This window comes from Artemia sp. Qi Xiang Cuo, chromosome 17 (genome assembly GCF_049724085.1).
Source record: "Artemia sp. Qi Xiang Cuo chromosome 17, ASM4972408v1, whole genome shotgun sequence".
Lineage (NCBI taxonomy): Eukaryota > Metazoa > Arthropoda > Branchiopoda > Anostraca > Artemiidae > Artemia > Artemia sp. Qi Xiang Cuo.
Window position 1 is genome coordinate 27082223 of NC_142810.1, and position 27668 is coordinate 27109890.

The 27668-nt window shown below is 37.2% G+C and overlaps 1 protein-coding gene across 1 annotated transcript in view; it reads left to right on the top strand.

Moving 5' to 3' along the window:
* The window catches only part of Dic1 (Dicarboxylate carrier 1), an 89016-nt gene that overhangs the window by 25807 nt on the left and 35541 nt on the right, over nucleotides 1-27668 (top strand). The window contains exons 2-3 of the mRNA XM_089103745.1: nucleotides 8213-8368; nucleotides 26022-26188. Of these exons, the coding sequence (XP_088959871.1) occupies nucleotides 8213-8368; nucleotides 26022-26188 (323 nt within the window). The remainder of the gene's footprint in view (nucleotides 1-8212; nucleotides 8369-26021; nucleotides 26189-27668) is intronic.

Sequence of the window (27668 nt, forward strand, 5' to 3'; positions counted from 1 at the left end):
TTAAACTTCTACTGTCCCTTTAGTTTCCGCACAGTTGTGTGGAACTTTCTTCGGTCACTGACTGACAACTTAGAAAAAATCTGCTGTCCATACAGACGTCTAGCTTGCTATAAACGTCTGTCCAAACATACGTTTTAGTAGTCTAACTACTATGTTTCTCTTCCGTTTATATTTGTCAGAGTGTGGCTTTATCTTATAAAGCATGTCTCGCTCTGTCATTGCTGCTTTAATTGTCGGAGTAACTCATGGTTTATTTTGTGCCCTAATTGTAACTCTTTTTTCAGGGAAGAATCGTTCGTAATCTCGAATCGTTTGTTCATAGAGGAGTTCGATTGGGCTGTTTGCGTCTTTTTTTCGAAAAGGCGGAACCAGCATACTGAGTTGAATCATTCTCTGTAGCCAATTATACCTTCTTCTTTAAGTGGACGATGGGTGAACTGGGTTGGTTTAGTAGGTTTCATTGTTGACTTCGGCCGTAATATAGCTGTTGCATGGTCATTAGTTAAGAGTGGTGCTTCCACCAAAGGATCTAAGTACAAATCACACCAAGTGTAGTAAAGATCAAGTCAGGGATGTTTTCTCCCCGTGTCTTTTCTCCCCGTGTCTCCACTATTTGATGAAGGCTGTAGAGCTTTCGATCCTGTTTGGCTTCAGGTCGTTGAATTCCCCACAAAGAAAGATTTCAGTATATGGATATTTTGTTCTGCTGAAGTTTCAACTTCGTTGGAGGTATTCCACTAGTTGTCGCCGATATGGTCCCCTTGGTGGGAAATATACTGTGGTGTATATCAATGACGACACTTGACGAGGTAGGTATTTTGGTCGTGTCCACAGCCACGAAACTTCGGTGCCATGGTCCTTTGGTACTGCGACATCTAGAATCCCATGAGGCACGTTTTCTTTGCAGTAGAAACCGACACCGCCACTGTGCGGCTCGGGCTCTCCCAATGCACTGCAGAGTGGGGAAATTTAGCAGGAATTCCCATCAATCAAGGTCAAGGTAGGAGACGGGATTCATGTTTCTCTCATGAACATGATGTCGATATCATGTTTCCTTAGGAAAACTTCCATATTCTCTGCCTTGTTGTTGGGAGATCGAACATTTGACAGGGCTATCGTTGGAAAACGGTAAGATTGGATTGGTCTTTTAGTAAAACCTGTTTTCTTTTTCCCTCTTTCCAGCCTGCAGGAAGAAGGAGTCTCCAGTCTTAGATATATCTGTTCTATTTCTACTGTTTTATTTGCAATGCATCAGTTGTCTGTCATAAAGGATCCTATGCTTTACTGCAGCACGCCAGAACTGCTGAACATAAGAAGAATGTTACCATAAAACTAACGCCGAATCAGCTTTGTCTCTTGACAGCATCTTCCCTGGAGAGTGGGGAACTGACAAAACTGCCCATGCACTTAGATGCTTATATAGTGCGGGATCAAACAACAGTTGCAAAAATTACATGGGCTCTGAAGACGATCGAGTCTAACTATTCTAGGAAATCCGCAGACGGAATAGCGAATGTATCTGAAAAAATGTTCAGATATAAAGTGGTCAAAACTTCTCCTTCAGGCGAACTAACTTCGCTTGTTTTTTAAACGAAGCTCTTGGACCCCATTTCCAGAAAACGACCCTTGCTGAAGTTGGCAACAGTTATTCTGTTGTCGATTTTGATGAAACTACAAACTAAGAAAGTAAGAAAGAGCTTCAAATAACGAACCGATTTTGGTCTGAAAAGATGAAACGAGTGGTAGAAAGACATCAGAAAACTGTGTTTATTGGACATGCCACAGCTGAAGACTTGGAAGTCAGGAATAGTCAGGATGAACGATGAGAGTGGTTAATCTCTCTTTAAACTACTAGATTTAAGTTTTGACGGTCCGAGAGTGACCAAAATACTTCCGACTGATTGACAGTGAAAATCATGGATTGACAAGTAGCGAAGGTCTCCTTGATATTGATATCTGCAAGATCCATTTGGTGCACAACGCTTTTCGGAAAGGTTTGCAGGAAATCTGCAAGAATTGTCAAAGTGTACTAATTTTTAAGTGGTTGGCCTGCTAGACAAGAAGACTACGGGAAGATTCAAGAGTAAACTGGCATTACTAAGTCTCGCTTTTTGAAAGACGTACCCACCAGATGGTGGATAATAAGACCTGCCGCTTCGAGGCTAAGGGAACAGATGCCAGCTCTGTTGGAGTACATTTTTGTCTATATTTCAAAGAAAACCCTAGTATCAAGCAGGCACACTTGTGCCTCTATAAAGAGGCGACCCACCACAATGTTAAGTGATTTCAGGTCCTAGAGGTCGCAGAGAGACGGCGGTAATCGCATTTTGTAGCCCAAACTCAAACTAAGAAACTTGCAAAATTTCATCCTCCTCCGACTTTATCTTCATGGGGTAAGCTTGGCCGGAAGTTTCGACCCTCCCACCACAGCCCCCCTTAAACGTTGTCCGATTGGGCCGAAATTTAGAGGTTAAGCTTTCCTAGGGCCCGGGAGCTTATCCTTGAAATTTCAGCTCAATCTGATCACTCCGTCCCTGTTTTCAAAAAACCAAATATAGCCACTTAAAATTCATTATCGTTTCTTTTTTTTTTATTATCCACGCCTACAGGCCACAGTTGGCAACTGATCCGGGTGAATGAGGACTCATTCGAAGCAGAATTTGACTTGTTAGGGCCTTTTAATATTTTCAGACCGAAAAAATTATCCCCCGAATTTACATTTACGAATAACCTCGTTTTCCTATAATAGCCCATGTTAATTTTTCCCACCACAACCCCCCTTTAAGGTTTTCTGATCGGGCTGAAATTTAGAGGATAAGCTTTCCTGGGGCCTGGGAGCTTATCCTCGAAATTTTAGCTCAATCTGATTACTTCTTCCCTGTTTTCCAAAAACCAAATATCAAGTTTTGTGGGAATTTGCTTGCGTCGAAAATAGATTCTATTTACTAAAAAACAATTACAATTGTGTCTCTTTAGTCCAGCGATTGATACTCCAGACTGTCAGGCGGAAAACCCGGGTTCTATTCACCGTCAGAGCAAATTTTTTATATACTGAATTTAAACTTTAAAAAAGAAACACAGTTTCTTTCTTAAATTATTTGAAAAAAATTACGTTTTCTAAAGAGTTAAAGAGGCTGAGTTACAACGGTCGACCCTTAAAACGTACAGGGATTAGGAGGCACAGTTGGGGGGCTGTTAAAGAGGCTGAGTCACAAGTTCGAACCTTAAAACGTACAGGGATTAGGAGGCACCCTGTACGACGTGATTTGAGTATTCAGGAATTAAAAGCCTTAACACAAGAATGTTCAAGAGCGAGGGGTTTTGGGGGTGGCAGAACTTTTACTCCTGATACGATCAGCTTACAGTTAATCAAGCAATAATAAGTAATAAACTGTACAAAAACGTGCAGAAATTATGTGAAAAAAACTACGTTTTCTAAAGAGTTAAAGAGGCTGAGTTACAAGGTCGAACCTTAAAACGTACAGGGATTAGGAGGCACAGTTGGGGGGCTGCCGCCCCCAAACCCCCGCTTTAGCAGCCTTTAAATAAAAAAAAGTTTTTTAAACTGAAAGTAAGGAGCGACATTAAATCTTAAAACGAACAGGAATTATTCCGTATATGAAAGAGGCTGTGCCCTCCTCAACGCCTCGCTCTTTACGCTAAAGTTTTTATTGTTTAAAAAAAAGAGTTGTGGGAAAGTCAAACTTTAGCGTAAAGAGCGAGGCGTTGAGGAGGGCACAGCCCCTTTCATATACGGAATAATTTCTGTTCGTTTTAAGATTTAATGTCGCTCCTTACTTTCAGTTTACAAAACTTTTTTTGTTTTTTTATTTAAAGGCTGCGAAAGCGGGGGTTTTGGGGGGCGGCAGCCCCCCAACAGTGCCTCCTAATCCCTGTACGTTTTAAGGTTCGACCGTGTAACTCAGCCTCTTTAACTCTTTAGAAAACGTAGTTTTTTTCAAATAATTATGAAATAAAATGCGTACAAAGAGATCATCTGACTGATCAAATAACCAACCATGAATGCAGAGTGTTAGTTTGTTGTTGATAGTTCGAACTTCTTCACACGTTTCACCGAAAAGTTTCAATGGGAAGCGTCTCTAGTGAATGAACTCTATACGGAGCTGAATTTCCTGGTTTTGACATTGGCTGGACGAATTTAAAACCCGAAGCAACAAAGAACTTAGGGATGAACTAACGCTTCAGCCATTCTAAGATGAGAAGAACTATATGCCACTGCTACAGACAATTGTGAGTGACGATATTGTTGACTGTCTCGAGGCAATAGACAAGCTTCTAAAACGCTCGTTCATGCTGCGTGTTCAGAACCATTACTCTGAGTCCACACGATATGTCCTTAAGCAAATACTCTGTCGAGGATTTTTGCAGTTAGAGTCAAAGAAACAGTTGCTGATCTCATCTCTGTCCCGGTAGAAGGCAGTGCAAAAAAAAAAAAAAATCTTTCATCATATTTTTGTATCTGATTTTGTATTTGAAAGTAAAGTGTTCAGAGAAAAATAAGAAAATAGCTCCTTCCGTAACATAGTGATTCTCAGGTCACCTGTCTCTTAATTATTACTTGGCCTCTTATCAGGGAGAGATGTCTGCAAATGATCATTTCCTCTTTGTTTTCTTAGTCAAGTGTCATTTGGTGTTGTGTAACTGCTTTTTCTTTCAAAGGCTTTCTGAAAATTGAGTTCTGGGGTTCATTTTGCATCCAAAATGGTCCCCAGAGAGGTCCAATTTTCGACTAAAAGGAGGTCCCAAAGTCCCTATTTTTTTTTTCACTTGAACCTATGGCTACCCTGCTACTTGCAAATACTACTACTATTTGCGACTACTGCTACAGTTTGCAACTACTACTGCTAATTGCAACTACTAGTACCACTTGCAACATGTTTGATCCTGGGTCTCCAAAAAGGCTAGGGTATTAAGGCGAAATTTTCGGAGAATGTTGAGATGCTGAACTAAATCAAAGCGCAGTATGTGCATGGAGGCTGTTGAAAAAGGCAGATTGGCCATATCTCAGGAATGGTTTGCCTCTAAAATCTTTGAATTAAAATTAACTGTGTGGACTGTGATGAAAAAGTGGAGAGCCATGACTAATTGGAAATGAAAAAAACGCCTAGATAGATAGTCTGAATGAAAGGCAAACTGCTATTACTACTGCTATTTGCGAATACTACTACTATTTGTGACTACTGCTGCAGCTTGCGACTACTACTGCTAATTGCAACTGCTAGTGCTACTTGCAAGATGTATGACCCTGGGTTTCCAAAATGACTAGGGGTATTAAGATGAAATTTTCAGGGAATATTGAGATGTTGAACAAAATCAAAGCACACTATGTGCATGGATGTTGTCGAAAAGGCAAATCAGCCTTATGTCACGAACGGCTGAGGGTAATAAGTAGAAACTTTATAATGTGGGGGATATGGAACCTATCAAAATACACTACGTGCATAGTTATGCTACACAGTGGTTCTACTGTTACTTGCAAGTACTTCTACTACTACTTTAGAACACTACTACTACTTGTAACTATCGCAACTACTAGTGACTACTACTGCTTGCAACTACTGCCTTTACTTGTAATTACTACTACTAGTTGCAGCTACTATTACTACTTGCTATTGCTAGTGCTAATTGCTACTACTTAAACTACTTGCACTTACTACTACTATTTGTGATTATTACTACCACCTGCGATTACTACTGCTACTTCCGACCACTATACTACTTACGACTACTACTATTACTTGCCACTAAAATCACTACTTGTGATTGCCATTGCTACCATACTTTCAAAAACTAATACTACTGTTATTTACTACTAGTACTTATGACTATTACTATCACCAGTTGTGACTACTATTACTACTTATGATTACTACTACTACTTGTCTCTGTTACTACTATTTGCGACTACCACTACTGCCTCCGTCTATTATAACTTCTCGCCACAACCTCCACTACTACTACTACTGGTGGCTACTACTGCTGCTGCTGTGACTCTTACTACTTACGACTGCGACTACTTGCGACTAGTTACTGTGACCATTTATGACTATGCTACTGCTACCACGTAGTAGCAACAGCTACTACTACTGCCATTTGCGACTACTGCTACTTGTGACTACTTTTGACTACCAGCGGCTACTACTGCCACTGCTACTACTATGATTGTGTTTGTGACCACTTGTGATTACGAATATTTGTGACTGCGGCTACTAACGAGTGCAATCACTTGCAACTGCGACTGCTTGTGACTGTGAATATGACTACTTGACACTACGACTGTGACTACTGCGAGTACTTGGGACTACAACAACTTGCGAATGCGACTACCTCTGGGATTTTGACTACTTTTGACTTGCGACTGCTTGTACTTGCAACTCTGACTACGACTACTTGTGACTGCGACCGTTACGGTTACCACTACTACTACGGCGATTGCGACTATGACAGACTACGACTGCTACTTCTGAAACTACTACTATTGAACTAAATCAAATGATTTTAAGTGCATCCAGGTTTTTTAAATGGTATAGATGAAATATCATAGGAATGGAATAGGTTATTTAGTTGAAACTTTTAGGGAAAGTTTTTGGGGATGTACAACTAAAACAAAAGAGACTATATGTATCCAGATTGTCAAAAGGGCGTCTGCACAATATCCCAAGAGCAGGTAAGAGTATTAGGTTAGAAATTTCAGGGTATGTTGTTAGAGATGCTGGACTAAATCAAAAAATACTAAATAACTCCAGGTCGTAAAAAGGGCTTATCTGCAATTTCAAAACTTTCAAGGCATGTTTAGGGGGATGTTAAGCTAAGTAAAAATACACTCTGTGTATTAAGGTTGTCAAAAAGGTTTATCTTGTCCGATTGGTTTGAAGCTTTCCGGGGTCAGTCACAAGGCGAAGAAGATCAAGTGTTTTTGTTGAGATGGGGGAATGCTATGCAGTTCAAAATTCTGTTAAAAAGCTTTTTTGTGTCCAATAAGGTTGAAAGTTAGGGCCGTAAGTCCATGAGCCAAGGGAACCCTGATTTGCAAAAACAAGGTATTATTTTCACCTGCTTTTAGCCGAAAAAACTGTGATGAAGAAGTAAGAATATTAAAAAAAATATATTGTTTCTCTAAAATTCTGACCACAAAAGGGCCAAATACTTTTTTTTTTTAGAACAGCCTTAAAACTTGCATTCTTACGTTCCTGAACCAAGTAGAACCTATTAGCAAAAAAAGTTGAGAGTATGGGCCCCAAAATTGGGCCAATATTTTTTTTTTCATTAACTTGAAACTCTTATCTGAAAGTCCTTGGGCGAATGAGTCAATGTCGAAAAAAAATGGTTCGCCTCAAAATGGGGCTGGAAAGGGCTAAAATCGTTTCTTCCATAATCAGTCTGAGACTTCCTGCCATAGGTCTTTGGGCTAAGAGGAATATAATGTACAAGCAAATTCTGGGGAGGGCAAATGTTCCAAAAGACGGGGCCTGAAAAAGATTAAAAACTTTTCGATTGATCAGCTTAAAACGTTTGGGTTGAAAGGGACCATAATGCACAAGAAATGAAAATGGTTTTCCGGAAAATGGGGCCCAAAAGGGCCAAAGAAGTTTTTCTGAGTGACTAGAAATTCGCAACCTTATGTTTATAGGCCAAGGAAAACACAATGCACCAAAGAATTGGCATAAAAGCGTTTTTAAATTAATATCCAGAAATGCTCACCTTACTCTCATAGTATCATCCCATAAACGCAAAGAAACTGAGAAAAAAACGACAGGAAAACAGCAAAAACGGAAAAATTGTTGTTTCTGCTATTTCGTAACAAATAAAAGACAAGCGGAAAAACATAAACAAACTTCCCCTTTTTACTATTTTAGTTTGTTTTTCGTTTTTAATTACTATTTTCTTACCTTTTCTATTCCTGTTTAACCAAAAACAGGAACAAGGCCCACCTCTATTGCATAGGAACCTTCTTAGAAAGTTTGAAGTTACGGATGAGAAAGGTGGAACAGGTCTCTCCCTCAAAGTTCACAGTATCTGGAGATTTACTGCACTTATAAAATATTAATTATCTATCAAGGGCTGAGAAACTCAGAGATACGTTGGAATAACAGAAAAAAAGGGATTTCACCCTCGTCTGTTCTGAGCAGTCTAGATTTGTTAATTTTTTGCATAATAACCTTCTATTGATAAATCTAATATTTTCATTTAGGTTCACATCCAGACGCAACAAGAAGGGAAAGTGAATATCGTAAAGTCAACTTTTAACATTGTAAAACAACAAGGAATATTAGCTCTTTATAATGGTTTGTCGGCATCGATACTCAGACAGCTCACATACTCATTGACAAGGTTTGGCATTTACGAAGTAAGAAATTTTTTATTCTAGTAGACTTGTTTTCGTTTGAAATTGGGGAGGGGGTCAAAGGCGTCCAAAAGCATTATCTCCAAATTAAAGTAGAAATACCCTAAAAAGGCACTCTCTTGAGTTTGCCAACCGCATCCCACCTTTCAAAACTAGAACGTAGTGCGGTTAAAAGTTGATATTGTAAAATGGCACCGTAAGTATAATGTGTTAAAGGCAATTATTTTGTTAAAAAAAATGAAAAGAAAAATAAAACAAAAAGGAAGAAAAGCAGAACTGTTTTCCCACTTTAGCAATTGAGATAAATAAGCTACTAAGCACTTGTAATGTTTTATCAGCATTAATGCATTAGTACTCCGTCAGCTCACTTAATCAATGATATGGTATGGCAGAAGGACAGTATGGTCAAACACAAACAAGAAACAAAACGGGAATATTTTGAGCCAGTGGGCAAAATAGAAAATTACATTTCCATCTATAATAAATCTGTTTTTATATTTTTCCTTGCCAAAATATTTCTTTTCCACTGGCTGAAAAATACCCTTAATTTGGTTTTCTAATTATGTTTATATTTTTTTCTGTTTTTGTCAAATAATATGCATTTTGAAGTGTTTTTATTTGTGATAATATCAACAAAACAGAAAAAAAGACTCAAGGTTAAAAGAAAGAAAAAAAAATCTCGGAATAATAACATATATGACTATTAGTTTATATTCACCTTATATCCTATCCGCGAAGCTCCGCAACCAGGCAAGTTTATTGACCCCATTGTCCCCCTACCCCAGGGGGTAGATCCCCCCAGCAAAATGTTTGTCTGATCAATCAATCAATTGGGTTTATTTTAAAAATAAAACAAAATAAAACAACATAAAAGACACAGCTCTGTTAAACATTCAACGCTAAGGCCCATAAGTACAAATATTTATCAATATAATCCAGAACGGCTAAGAGACGGCACAGTCGTCCGACTTGTCTCTTGTTGCTCATTTTTTCTTTTTTTTTAGATTTTACTAGAAAATTATGATGCTCCTTGTAACAAAAAGGGATTGCACTTGTTTGTGAGATTGGGCCTTCTCATAATGTTGATGCATAATTCGGTATTGCACTAATATAATCAAAAGTGACGTATTCAATTGTATCAACTGGACTAATGAAACTTTTATTTCAATAGTTTTTTTTTTTTTACTGCATCTGTTTTAACACTTGACTTTCAAATGATGGACAAATGTCAAGATTGAGTCCAACCAAGTGTTTCACCCATGCTACGTAAATGGGGAAAAAAGAAGAACTGACCCCTTTTTTGAAGCATGACCTACAACACAAAAAATAAGGTATAAAGTGGCATTACCTAGGTAAGTTAAACTGAAAAATAGTTTAAGACACTTTAGTAACAAACAGTATAGTGGCATCAAATAGTTTAAGGTCCCAAACAAATATATGGTAAGTTCCGCATATGTTGCCATAACGACTTATTTGGAACAAATACCTCTTTTATAAGGTGATTAATAAAAACAATTCCATAGACAAAGTTTTCAAAGAAAATAAAAGAGTCATGTTAAACCGAAAATGAGCAGAAATAAAGTAAAATAATTTTCCAAGCGTAAAACTACCATGAATCATCATCAAGAACATAGTTTGCCCTTTACTGAAAACAATCCTTATTTCAAGCTGAATGTTTCTATTTCTCATAATATTGAAAAAAAAAACACCATCATAACCACGATTAATGAATAAAAACAACAAATAAATGTAGATTGACAGTTTAATATATACTACTACTACTAACAACTCACCGCAGCACCAAGCCGCCTGAGGCCAACATAGCTACGCACGATCCTCCTCCACCCCAATCTATTCAAAGCCTCCCTTTTTTACACCCGCCCACGAAGTTCCCATTTCCTTTAAATCTTTCTTTATGACGTCCTCCCACCCCAGACGGGGACGACCTGCTTTCCGTTTAGCCAATGGTTGGCCGAAAAGAACAATCTTCGGCAATCTGTCATCCTTCATCCTCACAACGTGCCCTAGCCACCTCAACCTTTCTTTCATTATAGCCCTGGAGAGCGGTATTGAACCACATTTTTCGTATAGCCTATTGTTTGAAATACGGTCAGTCAGCCGGGTACCCAGAACAATCCTTAAGCAATTTCTCTGGAAAACATCTAGCAAATCTGCATCCGCTTTTCGGAGCGTCCATGCTTCAGAGCCATATTTGACCACTGTCATCACTGTAGCTTCTAATATTCTAATCTTGGTAAGCAGACTTATTCTTCCAGACTTTTTTTAACTGTGAAAAAACACCCTGAGCCTTGGCTATTCTATTTTTAACATCTTCACTGCTCCCACCATCTTTACTATTAATACTACCAAGGTAAGTGACGCTGTCCACGTGATAAATCTTTTCTTTACCCAACGTCACCTTTTCATCTTCTCTTATTCCTAGCCTTAGTGATTTAGTCTTCCTTACAGTAATTTTCGAACCGATACTAGGACCCTGAACTCGTAAAACCTCTAAAACTTCATTCATTTTGCTCACACTTTCATCTAGGATGCTTAAATCATCAGCATAATCCAAGTCCAGGAGACTTTTTCCTCCTCATTTGATTCCGTGGTCTCCCATTGCCTTTCCTGTGATCCTTAAAACAAAGTCCATCAAAATCATCCATATAAAGGGGGATAGAACACAGCCCTGCTTGCTTAACTTCTAAAACCAGCTGCTAACCTCATTTCGTACCTTAACCGCAGCAGTGTTATTCTCGTACATAGCACTAATCACTTTAATGTATTTGTCTGGTATACCATACAAGGATAAAACCTTTACTAAAGCTCTTCTATCAACAGAATTGAACGCTTGCTTGTAATCTATAAAACTGAGGACCAAAGGTGTTTGAACACTCAGGCACTTCTCAATTATTAGCCTAAGAGTGAAAATTTGGTCGACACATCCTCTACCTTCTCTAAACCGCACTGTTCTTCTCTTAATACTTTGTCTACGGCATCTCTCAGTCTAAAAAGTATCATATTACTAAGTAATTTACTACCTACAGAGACCAGACTAATGCCTCGATTACCACACTCACTTTTATCACCTTTCTTATAAAGTGGCTTAATTAAGGTTTTCCTAAAATCGTTAGGTACTTCCCCTTTTTCAAAAAGTCGTATTCATAATCTTCAGTAACTTATTTCAAACCTCAGAGCCACCATATTTAAGAAACTGTTTTGCCGCACTATCTGCACCTGGTGATTTATTATTTTTCAACCATTTGGATACCACTGCTAATTCTTCCCCACAAAACAAATTTTCATTCACATTCCAAGGGATTTCAACCTTTTTCATTTTCTTCTGCACTTTTTCCTGTAACTCTATCACACTTAAGAAATTTTTCAAAATATTCGGTCCATCTCTCTTTAGTTTTTTCCTTATCGCTAATTGCGACCCCATTCCTATCTTTAACTGGGCCAAGTCCGGATTGACTACTCCCTCTCAATTTGTTAACATACCAGTTCAAAATTTTACTATTATGCCGTCTAGCTGAATATTCCAGGTCCCTGGCAATTTTATCCATGGCCTCCGCTTCACACCTTCTTAGCTCATATTTTAATGCTTTCTTCACTTTCTTTACATTTCTTTTGTTTTCATATGATCTATCACTCAGATAATTCTTGTACAAGTCCTTTCTCCTTTCTATTAAACGTAAAGCCTTTTCACTGATATTCTTAGCTGCAGTTCTAGCTTTCTTCCCTAATACACCTTCAGCAACTGCACAGATTATTTTTCTAAAATTATTCCAACCGTCTTCCACTTTATCAAATTTTGAACTCTCAAGTTTAGTTTTCAACTGTTCCTGGAAAGTTTCTCCCAAATTCTCATCCTGGAGTCTACCAACATCATAACTTCCCGGGAGGTAGTTACCCTTCCAAAATTTCGGCTTTAAATTAACCCTTGACACTACTAGATGGTGATCTTTACTTTTAACATTAATAACATCACTCCTATATGCCCTAATATCTTGTATTGATCCTGCCAGTCTTCGGTTTACTATAACATAATCAATAAGGTTTGCTGTCTTACCATCACGTGAATACCATGTTGACTTATGAGCAATCTTATGACCAAACACCGTATTGGTTATAACTAGATTGTTATACCTACAAAATTGCAAAAGTCTGTATCCATTACTGTTTTCTTTTCCTACACCAAATTTACCTAGGGTAGGATGCCATATATCTATATTTCTACAAACCTGGGCATTAAAATCTCCCAGTAATAATATCATATTTCTACCTGGGACCTTGTCTATTTGCTCCTGTAACTTTAAGTAAAATTCATCTGAGTCCCTAGTATCTCCGTCAGTTGGTTCTACAGGGCGTATACTACTATAACTGGTACCCTGAACTTTCTAGTCATAAAATAAGAAATTAGTATTCTATTATTAATACCTTCGCAGCCTAAACAAGACTTAGCAGCTTCCTTATTCATCATGAGCCCTACTCCCTGTCTATGTACCCCGTCCTTCCTGCCTGAGTAAACAAATTCTATATCACCTAATGTCATACTTTCTACCCCTGGGATATGAGTTTCTGAAACTCCTAATAAATCCAGTTCGAATCGTCTGAATTCATCAGTCAAAATGTCGATACGATGGTCATTTTTTAATGTCGTAACATTCCAACTTCCAATTTTCATGTTCTTTAAATCATTGAAGTTATTTTTGCCTCAGGAAAAGCAATGATCCCGGATACCAGTGCAAGACGGGGATCACATATCTTCTCAAGTCTACACCGAAGTGCTTTAGCCAGCTCAGAACCGGACAGCAGGAAGTCTCTGGGACCTCCATGAATGGAGGCTTTGGGCAATCCTGGGCCCATCTTGGTCACAACAGGGTTTTCAGCACTTGGCGATGCTCTTCTATCAACAAGAGTCGATATCCTGCACAGACACTCTCAAGCCTATTACCTCCGACTCATTATATATTCATGTCTACAAATACTATGTTACTATAGGGAGGCAACCCATAATAGATAAATTAGCGAGTAAGAGGTTTTTCAGCCTATAAATACACGACGAAACAAACCCCAGAAAAATTGTTCTTTAATCAGGATCCTATCCAAATACTTTGTCGTTTACTGGTCTATAATTTCCTTGAGGCGCGCCACTTCCCAAGTGGGAATAGAGTTAACCGCAAGGTCCCCAGTCTTGCAGGTACCCCCAAAAGGTCGAGGCAACCCTTTGCAGAGGCCTTTGTCCATAGATCTGGATCTTACGCCCTGCCACGGTTGTCCTCCTATAGAGGATCCTCCTGCGATGATGTTCTGCATCACCATGCAATTTAACCCATTACTGGGAGAAGGATTGCAACTCATGGGACTTGTGGACAAACCAGTGGGTCTTTTTGAGCGTACATTTGAGGGGCCTTCTTCATCCTCCGCCTGTATTTGTGACCCCGGACGAGGGTGTCCCAGATTCTATTTTGGACCCCCAGGGACAAGGTCCCCCCTTGGTCTGTGCCTCCTATGGAGGTACCCAAACACGCAAACTACTTATAAATATATATAACTCACTGAATATATAAGTTATATACAGAAATATATAACTCACTGACATATTTAACCTATTAATTATAAATATATATAACTCACTGACTATATAAGTTATATACAAAAATATATAACTCAGTGACATATTCAACCTACTACTTATAACAAAGTGTAACTCACTGACAATGCCTATCTAAATCATATACAAAAATATATAACTCAGTGACATATTTAACCTACTACTCATAAATAAATATAATTCACTGACAAGGCCTGTATAAGTTATATGCAGAAGTATATAACTCACTGACATATTTAACCTTCTATTTATAAATATTTATAACTCACTGACTAGGCCTATATAAGTTATATACAGATATATATATATATATATATATATATATATATATATATATATATATATATATATATATATATATATATATAAAATTTACCAGAAATTTGAGCTATCTGGTAGCGATATTAAGTCTACTTTTCAATTCCAAAGAAAGGTAAACTCGCAACCCAGTGATCTTCCTTCCGCCCTATAACAGTGGCTACTACCTTCTGTGAGCTTTTTGAACTTCTGTTCATTGACCAACTGAACGCAAAATGCTATGTTCCACCTAACCAATTTGGATTCCAGCCAGGTCTCGGTTGTGCCCACGCTTTGTCGGTTGTCGCGAACGCATTGATCGATGCTGTTGCATCAGGTGAAACTCTCGTGTTGGCTGGGCATTATGTTCGTAAAGCGTTTGACTATCTAATTCACGCCGTTATGCTACTCCATGCAGGAAAACGTGGAGTGAGCCCCTCATATATCAGAGCCCTTCGAGACATCTATTATTGCCTTAAAGTTCGCCTAATACTTCACCCATTAGCTACAGTTGACGGCTCTCAAGTCTACGCACCAACCCCTAATATTTTTGTCAATGTTGAAAAAGGTACCCTGTCAAGGTGCTGTTTCTTCCCTTTCACTCTTCAATAGTGGAGTTCTTGATGCGCAGTCAGCTGTTCCCATATTATTCACCTTTGCTGGTCTTGATTTATCTCTCGTATCTTATGCAAACGACATTTTGAATGTGAGTCGCACTATCCAGCGCATAAGCGAGATTTTCGCAATGCTACAATCTGAGTATGCAAAACTAGGTCTTCAGTTCAATGCTAAAAGGCCCGAAGTTGTATCCTTCAATTGGAAGCAAGCGTCGCCTAGGGATATTCCTCTGGGAAATAGTAGGATTAAGCCAGTAGGTTAAATTACCTACCTTGGTTTTCCCATCGGTTTGCCAGTAATGCGCACGTGACAGTTATTATTTTTTCACATTGAGCATAGAGCTGTGTCATCTTATGCTTCTTTTGTAACTAATTAGTTACGGTTCAACCGCCATCTTCTATCGAAACTTTTAAAATCTGTTGCTCCACCGGATTATCTTTGCATATCGCTGTTTTGGAAAATGCTCAAAATTTCTGACAAGTCAAAAATTCGTTCAGTTTTCTTCCGATTCGCAAAATATCTTTTACGTTTTCCCTCTTGGACGCGCAATTCTTATCTAATTAGAAACTTCGCCATTGCTGACCCCATTATAGCTGTGGAAAAGCAAATTCGTGCTTATAATTCCCGTTTAATTAAGTTGAATCACCCCTGGTCGTCAGTATTGGCCCATTAGTTAAGATATATTTGTTGTTTTTTTTTTTGTTTTTTTTTGTTTTTTTTTTGGTGTTTTTAAGTGTTTGTTTTCGCGCTAAGTAATTGTTGCAGTTTTTAAACTGACTGATGATTTAGTCTCTTTTCTTATGAGTCCAATTTAAGTGACACTGGTTATTCTCAATTTTGGTGTCAATTTTTTTTTTGATAATATATTGCGTATCTTACTAATAATAGAGTTGTTTATTAATTATCGGTTCTTTTAAGCATATTGCTTTAAGTAAAGTGGTAAAAGGATCCGTGATTAAATAATTTCCTTGTTTCTGTTATTTATGTATATCAGAGTAAATGAATCATTTGTTGAGAATGATCTGAGTTCAAGACCAGCGGTTGCAAGTGTCGTTTAACTGTTTTTACCGTTTATTGTCATACTTACACTAGTTAATATGATTATCTTCTGTATATCTTTTTTAATTCACTTTTGATTGTTTTTTTTTTTTTTTAACAATTAAGGCTTGATGCAATGATGTTCATATTATTTATTTTTGTTAAGTATTTAGGAGCCTAAAAAAAAAAGAAAAGAAAAATTTAGCGTACCTACAGAGCAGTGTATAATTGTGTTTTTCTTTCTCGTTCTGTGTAATTTGTTCTAAGTGTGATTTAGATCGTAGCTCCAGCGTTCGTCACTACAAACCACATGTATAACTCCTAAGTTTATGTGTATTGCTTTTTTTTTGTTTTGCTTATTGCTCCTTCTTTTCCTTTTTTGTATGACGGGTTTTCCAATAAATAATAATAATAATAATTACTTTTGTTTTCCCAATTTGTCTTGTTGTTGTTTGCCTCAGAACATTATAAGATTTCCAACAAGAGACGGTAGATTTTATTGTCTATAACGACTATGAATTTCCAAGATGCGCCAATTTATATATGTACATTACATGGCTAATTCAGATTATTTACGATTTGACAGAATACAGCAACTTTGATTAAGATATTCAATTAAAATCGACGACGGTACATCCAGGGGCCTTCAACAGAAGAGGGATAGTCAGGTGAATATATATATATATATATATACTGGTGTTTATTTTTAACACTCTTTTAATAACCTGCATCTACATAGCGTATTGTCGTAGTAGTGGTAATTGTGATAGTAAACCCTAGCCATAGATCATTCCTGAGATATTGCTGATACGCCTTTTCAAAAACATGCATGCATATAGTGTGTTTTGATTTAGTTGAAGCTCCCCCTGAACATTCCCTGAAAATTTCACCTTAATACCATTATCCTCACTAGTTGCAGGAATCGTAGTAGTAGTAGTAGTATGCACATAGTGCCTTTTGCTTAGTTCAAATTCTGCTCCAGCATAACGCGAAAGTTTCAACTTAATTATCTAAGCAGTTCCTGAGTTGCTGCTGGCACGCCCTTTTGACTATTTTGCATGCTCACAGTGTGTTTTGATTTAGTTTAGTAGTAGTATTAACATTAGTAGCAGTACGCACATAGCACCTTTTATTTATTTTTTTTTTCAACATGCCCCTTAATATACGCTGAAATGTTCAACTTATTTTGGTAAACAGTTCATGGGGCATTGCTGATAAGTCTTTTTGATAACCTGTATACACGGTGTGTGTTTTGAATTAGGTCAACGCTGTTTCAGCATTCCCTGAAATTTTTACCTTAATACCCTTAGTTTTAGTAGCAATTTTAGTTGTAACAATAGTAATAATAGTAGCAGTAGTAGTAGTAGCATGTACTTATTGCCTTTTGGTTATTACAACATCCACTACAGCAAGCCCTGCAAGTTTCAACTTCATACTCCAAGCCGTTCCTAGTATATTGCTGATACTCCTTTTTGACAACCTGCATGCACACAGTGTTTTTTTTTTTTTTTATTCAGTTCAACTTTTCTCTCAATATTTCCTTAAATTTCCCCCTTTCATACCCTTAGCCTTACTTGTAGCAGTAGTCACAGTAGTAGTATGCACATATTGTCTTTAGGTCAGTTGAATATTCCTCTTAGTTTTTTCCCTGGAAAGTTTCCCCTGGAAGTTTCACTTGATACTATAAGCTGTTGTTATGATGTTGCCAGTGTGCCCTTTTGATAACCTGTAATCTTTTCTCTTTTTTCTTTAAATAAATTGATTGATTGATTTACTTCAAGGCATTCCTAAGATATTTCTGATACGACCTTTTGACAACCTGAATTTACACAGCGTGTTTTGATTCTTTTCTACTTCCCTACATCCCCATATACATAGTTACTGGACCTTTCAACTATGGGCGTGAAAGGGGGCCTTGTTGCCCTCCAATAACTTTTGGCTCTTAAAAAGGGAATTTGAACTTTCATTTTCGAATCGAACGAGCTCCTTCCGAAGTTTCTATGACAACACCTTCTATGCGATGTGCCATGGTGAAGAAAGAAAACAAAAATTAATAAAACAGTGAAAAATAAATGAGTAATACAATATACCCACATTGCTATTTACTTAGGCGGCGCTATTGTGCTGCCTATGAAAGGTGTAATTTCGTATGGCTTTCAATATGCTTATTAATTATTTATCATTATTGTTCATTTATTGCCTTTCAAAAAAGGTACAGAAGGTACAGTAGACGGAGTAATCGCTAAAGAAAACAAAAAGAAGAAAAAGAAGGACACAAACACACATTGAAAATTCAAATACATGACAAAAAAAAACTCTTCATCACATTAATACGAACAATGATGCTAACGAAAGGATGAAAAAAGTTTCTTTTGAAACGGGAGAGAGATTATTCATTTATTACCCGTCCAAAAAAGGTACATATACGGAATAATCACTAAAATGACCAAAAAAAAATAGAGAGAGAAAAAAAAAATCGTTACATACATTACATTAATACAAAAAAACTATTGTGAACAAATTGGTGACCATGGGTGATTAAACTTACTTTGAAAACGGGATAAAGATTTATTAATGCTAATATTAGCGTCAGCTAACTTATACAAATGAATGATTTTACGGTTTCTTGTTCAAGGAGGCAAATGTAGAAGATATTTAGCAAATCTGAAGAAGATTGATCGTAGGTGCTTTTTATCTGTAACTGTAAAGAATTTCCAGAAAGGAGCAATGTAAAGCATATGTGGAAGGGCTGTGGTGTTGTAAAGGCATGCTAGAAGGTAACGGTTGAAACGTTGTTTGCTTTTTACGATTACAGCGTAAGAAATGCTAATTTTACCCTCAACGTGAGAAACCAGCAAACGACGTGTGTGGCCTATAGATGTGCCTATTTGAAGGCCCAGGTATGTAATATGGTCTGCGGGTTTAACAAGAGAATCGTCCAGATCTAGAAGAGAAGTAGAGGGATTTCGCCAATTAAAAAGGGTAACTTAGGATTTCTCAGGATTAAAAGACAGACCGATTTTTGAATATTCATCTTTGAGGATTTCGAAATTCTGTTCAATGCGCTGGATCGTACGGCTGGGATTCAAGATGTCATCAGCATAACAAATAAGAGACATATCGATTCTACCAAGAATGCTTGAAGGAAGACACTTTGCCTGAGCTTCCAGGACACTATTATTGAACAGGGTTGGGGAAGTGATAGCTCCCTGTCTAGCCCCTTTCTTAACGAGGACGGGGTACTGAGGAATCACAAGCACATTCGAGGGATTCGAAGACTTTGGCCTCACACGATAATTAATGCAATTATATTGAGATTAATGAAGAGCCGATTGCAGGGGAAAACGGGATGGAAGTTTTAAACGCACTCTTAGATTCCTATATAAATCCCTGAGAACACGGACAACTGATGGGTTTACGCCTCGCCTCGCCATATGAAGAAGGAGGGACGAATGAATTAAGGAATCGAACGCACGTTTAACGTCATGCCCGGCGAGGATCATACTTTCTCCCGAAGATTCAGCGTCGGCGAGGCCAGTAAAAACTGCTTTAAGAGCATGAGAACAGCCAAGATAAGCCTGAAAAGAGAACTGATATGGGGGACGTAACATTTCTGTCTAAACTTATCAAGAAAAAGAAGCTCGAAAAGTTCGCATATCGTAGTAGAGACGGTGATGGGATGGAAAGAGGAACATTGCAGCTCAGATTTCCCTTTTTAGGGAATCGGAGTCAGATCACCAATGCAGAAAGAGGATGGAACAATACCTGTAACAAATATCATTTGCATGAGAAGGCTGAGGTGACGCACCAATCGATAACTTCCATTAATGATGTGTAGAGTGCTCACCTTATCTATCCCACTAGACACTTTCTTTTTAAATTGGGATATGGCTTTTATAACAGCATCACAAGTAACAACAAAATCAAAATCAAAGTAATACAAAATTACTTAGATCATGTGTATTTATAAATATATAGGCCTAAATGTAGCTTTTACCTATGAAGCTCTGTTTTCTTGTTTCTGTAAAATCGAGTCCTAGAAAATTGAATTTAAAAGCCATAGAAAACTTTACAGCTTTATTCTGAGACGCTTGTTGGTGCTGATGATTTTTTTGTCCTCGAGGATTGGTTTCTAGCAAGGGGGTCAGAGTGGATTGTGCTCTTATTTCGGGTCATCACCCTGGAAGACTGTAAATATGCAGACAGTCCAAAAATTTTAATATTTGGTAAACTTGCAACACTTCTCTGGGTAAAAATCTTTATTTAAAACCTTTACTCCTAAGAAAGATCTCCTAAATGCTCGACCCTCCCCTCTTCTTCTCCTTTTTGTTAAAAATTAATACAACCACAAATGATTCAAGTTTAACAAGTTTCCATATAATTCCGCAGCGATGTTTACATGAACGGTAGTAATGATAGTCGTCAGATAGATTTATGCGGTGAATAAGTGTAGGTGAAGAAATTAATATCAAGTAGATACCCGCTCTGGCGATCTATTTGTAGCGTAATTGCTCTCATGTCCGTGATTTACGGGGGTCAGTGGTGAACTTTTGCTGGAAAGGAGGGGCGAAAATACGATAGTGGATTATTCTCCCAAATTTTCTTGGAAAGCGAGGGACCTTTGGATCCGCCCGAGGCTTGATTCCCTGTAGCTTCTCTTTCCCCGTGTTCATATATGGTAAGTAGCATGTGGTCATGGTCATTAGCTGTTAAATACTCCTTAATACTAATATTTTTGTTTGATTATGCTCTGGTATATGTACAATTAGGACTAGCCTACTAATGGATGGGGACAATATCTAGGTCACTTATGTATACAGTTTAGAGCGTTTGGAGTGTGGAAGGGGCAAAATGGACCCGGATGAGCTTTTCATGGGATTAAGTATCCTAGCGGTCATTAGTGTCCTTAAAATCCTCGTATTTTTTCTGTAGTTTATTTTTTAAGAAGAAGAAGAACGATTTATTGAAAAAAACATATCAACAAAAAATTATTTCTGCCTCCCCTAAAAAGCAAAGCTTGTCCGTGGGGGAGGTAGAGAAAACAAAATCCATAAAACAAAGAATACTTGGCCCCTGACACCACTCATACCAACACACTAAACAATCAATACAAAATAATATCATATATTATACATCCTCTGGGAACATCATATCAACAAAACCCCCACAATAAATAAATCAATTAATCAATCAAAACTCATATTCAGCAAAAAGCAGTTCCTTAATGATTTTTCTAAAAATATTGGGGTCACCAATAGTCTTAATATCACTATTCAAACTATTCCATTTCCGCGTACCTCTATAAAGAACAGAAAAACATGCACGGGAAGATATACCTCCAGGTACACAGAAGTCCGCGCTACCCCTTGTATCATGAGAATAAACAGTAGACCTAATGGACAATAAATCACCAAAACAACGAGGCTGAACATCCTGCTGCAGTCCAAAAATAAACCACAACACATAGAATTCACGAAGGCCTGCAGCCGGCAAAATTTTTAAAGTTGGGTAAATTTCTCGAACAGACATACGTGGAGATATACCGGCTAAGATTCTTACTGCATGATTTTGTAGAACTCTTATTGGTTTTAGGGTAGAAGAAAAAGTAGAGAGCCAAATACTTGAACAATAAAGTATATACGGGTGTATTAAAGAAAAATAAAGATGGCGAAGGACTGACTTGGGAAAACAATGTTGGAGTTTCTTCATTATACCGAGATTTCTTGCCAGAATTTTGCTAGTTAAAGTAACAGGCTCCTTAAAAGATAGAGTTTCATCTATTACAACCCCAAGGTATTTAAAAGACGCAGTCCGTTTTATAACGCCATTGGGTATATCTAATTCCTTTATCCATGGGTAAAAGTTTGATGATCGCGAGAAAATCATAAAGTTAGACTTAGCCATGTTAATCCTTAATTTATTTACCCTCAGCCATGCTGTAATTCTATTAACTGATTCCTTCATGGAAATCTGCAGCAGCTCCGTTGTCTTAGCTGTGCTAATGGTTGTTTTGTCATCAGCAAAAAGTAAAACTGTTTCATTAGTCGGGTTTACCGTTAGTTCATTTATTCTATAGCAAAAATTATTTAGACAATTTGGTAAATCATTTATAAATATCAAGAATAGTATAGGACAGAGAACTGATCCTTGTTAAATACCTACTACAATACACTTTTTTTCGGAATAAGAATTTTTTAGTTGGACATACTGATAACGATTACTGAAAGAAATTCATTAGAAATTTAATTATTTACACCTCAAACCATACTCTTCCCGCTTCTTAAGTAGTTCATGATCCACAGTGTCGAAAGCTTTCATCAGATCTAAAAATATAGCACCTATTTTGAAACCTTTATCTAATACATCATTAATAATAGTTGTAAAATAAATCATCGCCTGTTCCGTTGTCCTTTTTCTACGGAACCCAAATTGTGTCTCTACGAGTAACTTATGATCCTCCAAAAAACTCATCATTCTAATACTAAAACACTTCTCTAAAACACGGGAAATAACACTCATTAATTAACCCACATAAAACTTCAGCTATAACAGGAAAAATACATTTAAGTGTTTTTAGAGTAATATGGTCGCTACCAGATGAGTTACTACGAAACCCATAAATAGTTTTTTTAATTTCATCAACTGCTAGAAGTCTAAGGGGAAGAGACACATCAATGGGGTCCCTCAGTAAGGACTCGGACGTTGGATCACCACTATCAGGATCAGGTACAACTGACATAGCTAAATTCTGACCAATATTCGAAAAATAACTCTGAAATTCATTGCATATGTCCTTTTCAGAATTCAAAGTCTTTCCCATTACACTAACTAATTCATCAGGTACACTATTTATTTTTAATCCAATCACTTCTTTTATTAGTCCCCAGGTTTTCTTGGGGCATCCTTCGACCTCCTTAAACTTTTCTCAAAATATTTCTTTTTTTCATTTCTTAAAATTGTATTCAACCTATTTCAATAAATTTTATATAATTGCTTATTTTCTTGTGTCGGGTTAATTATTTGAGCTCTAAACATTTTATCTCTTACATTTATTTGCTTCAAAATCACAGGACTAATCCAAGGTTTTTTACTTGAGTGCTTTCTATTAAACGGTTTCAATATGACAACTTGACTTATCAAACTCTGCAACTTTTCATAAAATAAAACAAACTTTGAATTAGCGTCCTGAACATCGCCTAGAACATCGTACCAATCCACTTTTTCTATATCATTTTTAAGTTTTACCATCGCACTTTTACTGATCACCGGAATCCTTGATTTTTTGCCTTTAACCACCTTCGTGACAGTTATAAAGCTAGCAGAAACTCCAAAGTGGTCAGATACATCATTGATAGGTACTACGGGATGACTAAAGAGTATATTAGGAAGGATACTATCCAGAAGCTTGGCTGATGGTCCCGTAATTTTTGTAGAGATATTTATAAAAGGATGAAACCCAGTAGATAAACGTTTATTAATAAATTCAGTGCTTGCAGATGACTTATGTATAAGGTCAATATTAAAATCCCCCATAATAAAACATGGCATAGAGTTAATTGGAAGTTTCATTAATTGTTCTTCAAATAGGTCCATAAAGTCTTGGAGCAGGCTCTGTGGAGTTCTATATACTACAACAATACAAAAATTCAAATTCTCTCTAGTTATATGTAAAACAAAACACTCGCAAACTTTCTCTCTATATATTGTAAGATCTTCTCTTATTGAAACCTTATAATCAGCCTGAATATAAGCTGCTAGGCCTCCAAGTTGGTAACACTTGCGATTCCTTACATATAAATTATAACCAGGGATATGTATTAATTGCGAGTTATTATCCTTTAACCACGTTTCAGTTAAAGCTCACCTGGAAGACATTAGTATTTATTAAATCCGATAAAAAATTATGCGCTGAACTCATTCACTGACAATTCAAATGAAAAATGTTAAGGCCAAAATGGTCCCTATCACAACGCAATGGTAGTGTCCCTTCTGTAAAAATATACATTGATGGTTCATTCGTAAAAATATCAGAAGCATTAATATCTAAATTTACATTTATTCTTTCATTAAACTGGCTGAAAAATCAATCCTTCGACTTTCAAGTTGCAAGACACTGCTGTTCCCAGGAGGTAAAACGATATCTCTAACCATCATCAATAAAAGTTAATGTATGTGATGGTAGAGGGTGGCGGTGGCAAAAAAAATCTTTATCTACTAAACATATATGTAGACCTAGATAAATACAAAAAAAAAAATAACAAAATATATTCCGTCAAAGCGGACATAAGAAACAAAAATTAAACAAAACAAATAAACAAACCGGTGGATATGTATACGTATATCAACTCCCAAAATAAAATTCAGTGGGCTTAATATGGCTCACAACTTCATTTATAATTAAACCAAAATTTAATAACCTTCATAATTAATAACTTTTCATATATTCTCTAAAAAAAAAAAAAAAAATAATTTTCAAAACAAAATAAATAAATAGCTAAAAATCGCTATTTAAATTTTTAACGCTTTGAACCATTAAACCTTTTCAACATTGCCTGCAGATTTAATAGAAAGAACCGGCGGTACCACGGGTGGTATCCAGCACTCAACACCTCTCTCCATCAAATATTTTCTTTTCACCACCAATTCCTTTCTAATTTGGCGCACCTCTCTACTAACATTATCACTAATAAAAACTGGTTTTCCAAACTGCAAGTCCTTTCCTCTTAATTTCTTTGCATTTTTGAATATGCCGTATCGGTCCTTATAATCAGTAACTTTGATTTTGATAAAGTCACTCGCTTCATGTACCACTGAAAATGGAAGAATATCCTTCACTTCCATTTCTAATCCCTTATTCAGCACTCTTTTAATGGTATTTTTTGCATCTGACAGTCAGTCAGTCCTCACATTCCAAAACAATATGTTGTTTTTTCTTTCCGTGTGCTGCAACACAAGAGACTGATTTTTTAATTATGTAACTTGTGTAAATAAATCATTCACGAGTTTATCCTGATTTTCCATCTTAGACTTCAAACTATCTACCCGATTATTAGTTTCTCTTGCATCACTTTCCACACACGTGCATCTTTCTCCCAATTCACGAGCAGTTTTTTGTATATTTTGCACATCAGTCTTCACACTATGAAGGGGCTCTCTAATTTCTTTTACGTCTGATTGTAAGATTTCCTACAGCTCCAAAATTCTTACGACATTTTCTGCATTTGTTTTCTCACATTCCTGTCGTAAGCATTGGCCACTCGAATCCAGAATAGAATCTTCCGGCGAAGGCATTTTCTTCCCCGTTAGAGATTTTGGGGTTGACGCTAGTCTTTCATTTGATTTATCACCACTCTCATTACCACCATCAGTTTTTACTTTCTTATCATTTCTCTTTCTCCCCATTATAATGGACGATAACGGCAAAATAAATTTCCAAAAAAAGGCAATCTTCAGTCAATATATGCCCCACGGTTCAAGAGTTCTTTATATTTTCATATTTACTGTGACATTTTGTTATTATTTATTCGTTCATTTCACTGGCCACTACTAGCCCACTTCATTAACTATACTAACGGAATGATTGCATAACCACAATCTTCAAAATAAAGGTAAAGTTTTTTCAAGGTCATTCGTTACTTGTGTAATCATATATTAGCTTAACATGTTTCTTTCAGTCCATGCAAAAAACAATAGGCTCCTTGTCCAGGTTTATCACAGGTAAACAGGTTATCCGTGAGATGTAATTTATCAAATGTAAACAGTTAATCCGTGAAATGTACTTTTTATTTAAGATGTTAACTGTCCAATGACTGAATGAAGACTGTTAAGTAAGATTATAGGACTATAGGACTCGTTAAAGAGTACCGTTATGTGGATATTCCAAAAACTGGGAAGTACCAGATACTCAACTGAAACCCTTTTTTCCTCGTCTGGCCGAAGGGGCCGTTGTGCATGTATCAACAGTTAAAAATTGTAAATGAGAAAAGGCGTTTGTCTTATTGGTGTTTGCCTAATTTTGCTTACCTTGAATCATTTGGATCAAAAGCTCAAACAGAAAACTCCAATTAAACTAATTAAGTTTTTAAGGTGACAAAGCAAGCAGTGTCAAAAGATGGTCAATACGTCCCCTTCTATCAGCGAGTCGGTATAGCTGCCTTAGCTGGAGCTTGTGGAGGTTTTGTCGGAACTCCTGCAGACATGACCAACGTCCGGATGCAGAATGACATCAAACTACCACCGGAACAGCGTCGTAAGTAAGTAAAGCTGCAAACCTTTCGATGGTTTTCAAGAAATTACAGGCGCACATTAATCCCTCATATTTTTTAATGCTATCCGTATTATAAGCATTCAAGTGTCATTGGACCTCAGACGTGATAGAAAACCCCTACTTCGCTTGGAAAAGATCCAAAGCTCCTAAAATGGACAGCGGGATAAAGATCCTGCAGAGCCATTCATGGCGTACTTTCCACAGCGATCTTTTGCCAGGTCTTTTGTGAAAAGCTTCTCACGAAGCTTTAACCTTTAGCCCAACATTGCAGCTCGTGAGATCGAACAACGGGCCTCTTATTGGCAACTATAAAGCTTTGTATACAATACAACACAATATTAGTTAAATTTTGGGTTGGCGAACGTGGTCCACACGTATCAGTATCATTTAAAAAACGTACCCCCCTCCTCCCCCCAGTATCGCTATTTTGGACCAGTGTGTTTGTGGACTGTCAACGAGCATTCGTTGTAAGGCAAGTATTTGTCTCAGATTTGGACCAACGATAGCTTTTAATGGACTTTGATTGGATGAAAATGATCGTATGACATCACTTTCAGCTAATCAGAGGCGTTTCCCATCGACTTAAGGCTATCGATTGTGAAACTGGTATTTTAAACCTTTTGTCAGAGCGTCACTGACAGCCAACGAAAATTGCTCTCTCATGAGTGAAATCACTACTCCACGCCACTGTTTATTCGAATTTGAGACATATGGCCACGATAGCAATATGGGGGGCTGTGTCAAGGCCGTATCCAGGGGGGGGGGGGTACTCGGTTTGCCCCCCCCCCCGAAAATTTGACCGAGTCGAAAATTAGTAAAACCTTAGTAAAAATTAGTCGAAAACCGAGACGAAAATTAGTACCCCCCCCCCCCCCCGAACAAAAATCCTGGATCCGCTCTCGGGCTGTGTTGTCTGTTACCGGGGCTAATTGTCCGTTAGTCGCAAATGCGACTAACGGACAACAGTTCGTCAGCCTGAATCTACTAACTAAATTTTTTTCAAAAGTGATTGGCTGGGATTTACATACATTATAAATCACATAACTGAATTCGAGGCAATAGATTATTTCCTCAAAATACTGATAGCCCAAAAACTAGACGATTTGACGTACCGATCTTTCATATTTTCTTTCTTTTGTGCGAAGTAAGAGGTGCTTGGAATACATTATTATTTATTTATTTTAATTCACGATTTAATCCCGCTGTATACAAAACTACTGAAGAAATACGTATAATGGCCGATTTTATTGGTACAGTACAGTTAGGAAATATAGAGAAGGACTGGGGAATATCTTAGGGAAAGGAAGTGGTCGGGTACGTTCATTCGATTTGTTCTTTTTTTTTTTGGGGGGGGGGGGCAGATGTGAAAAGGGGGATGGATTATGAGTTGTGTACAGAAAATATAAGACATTATTGGAATTTATAAAAAAAATCACGTAAATCTATCTCATTTTTTTGTTGGAGGG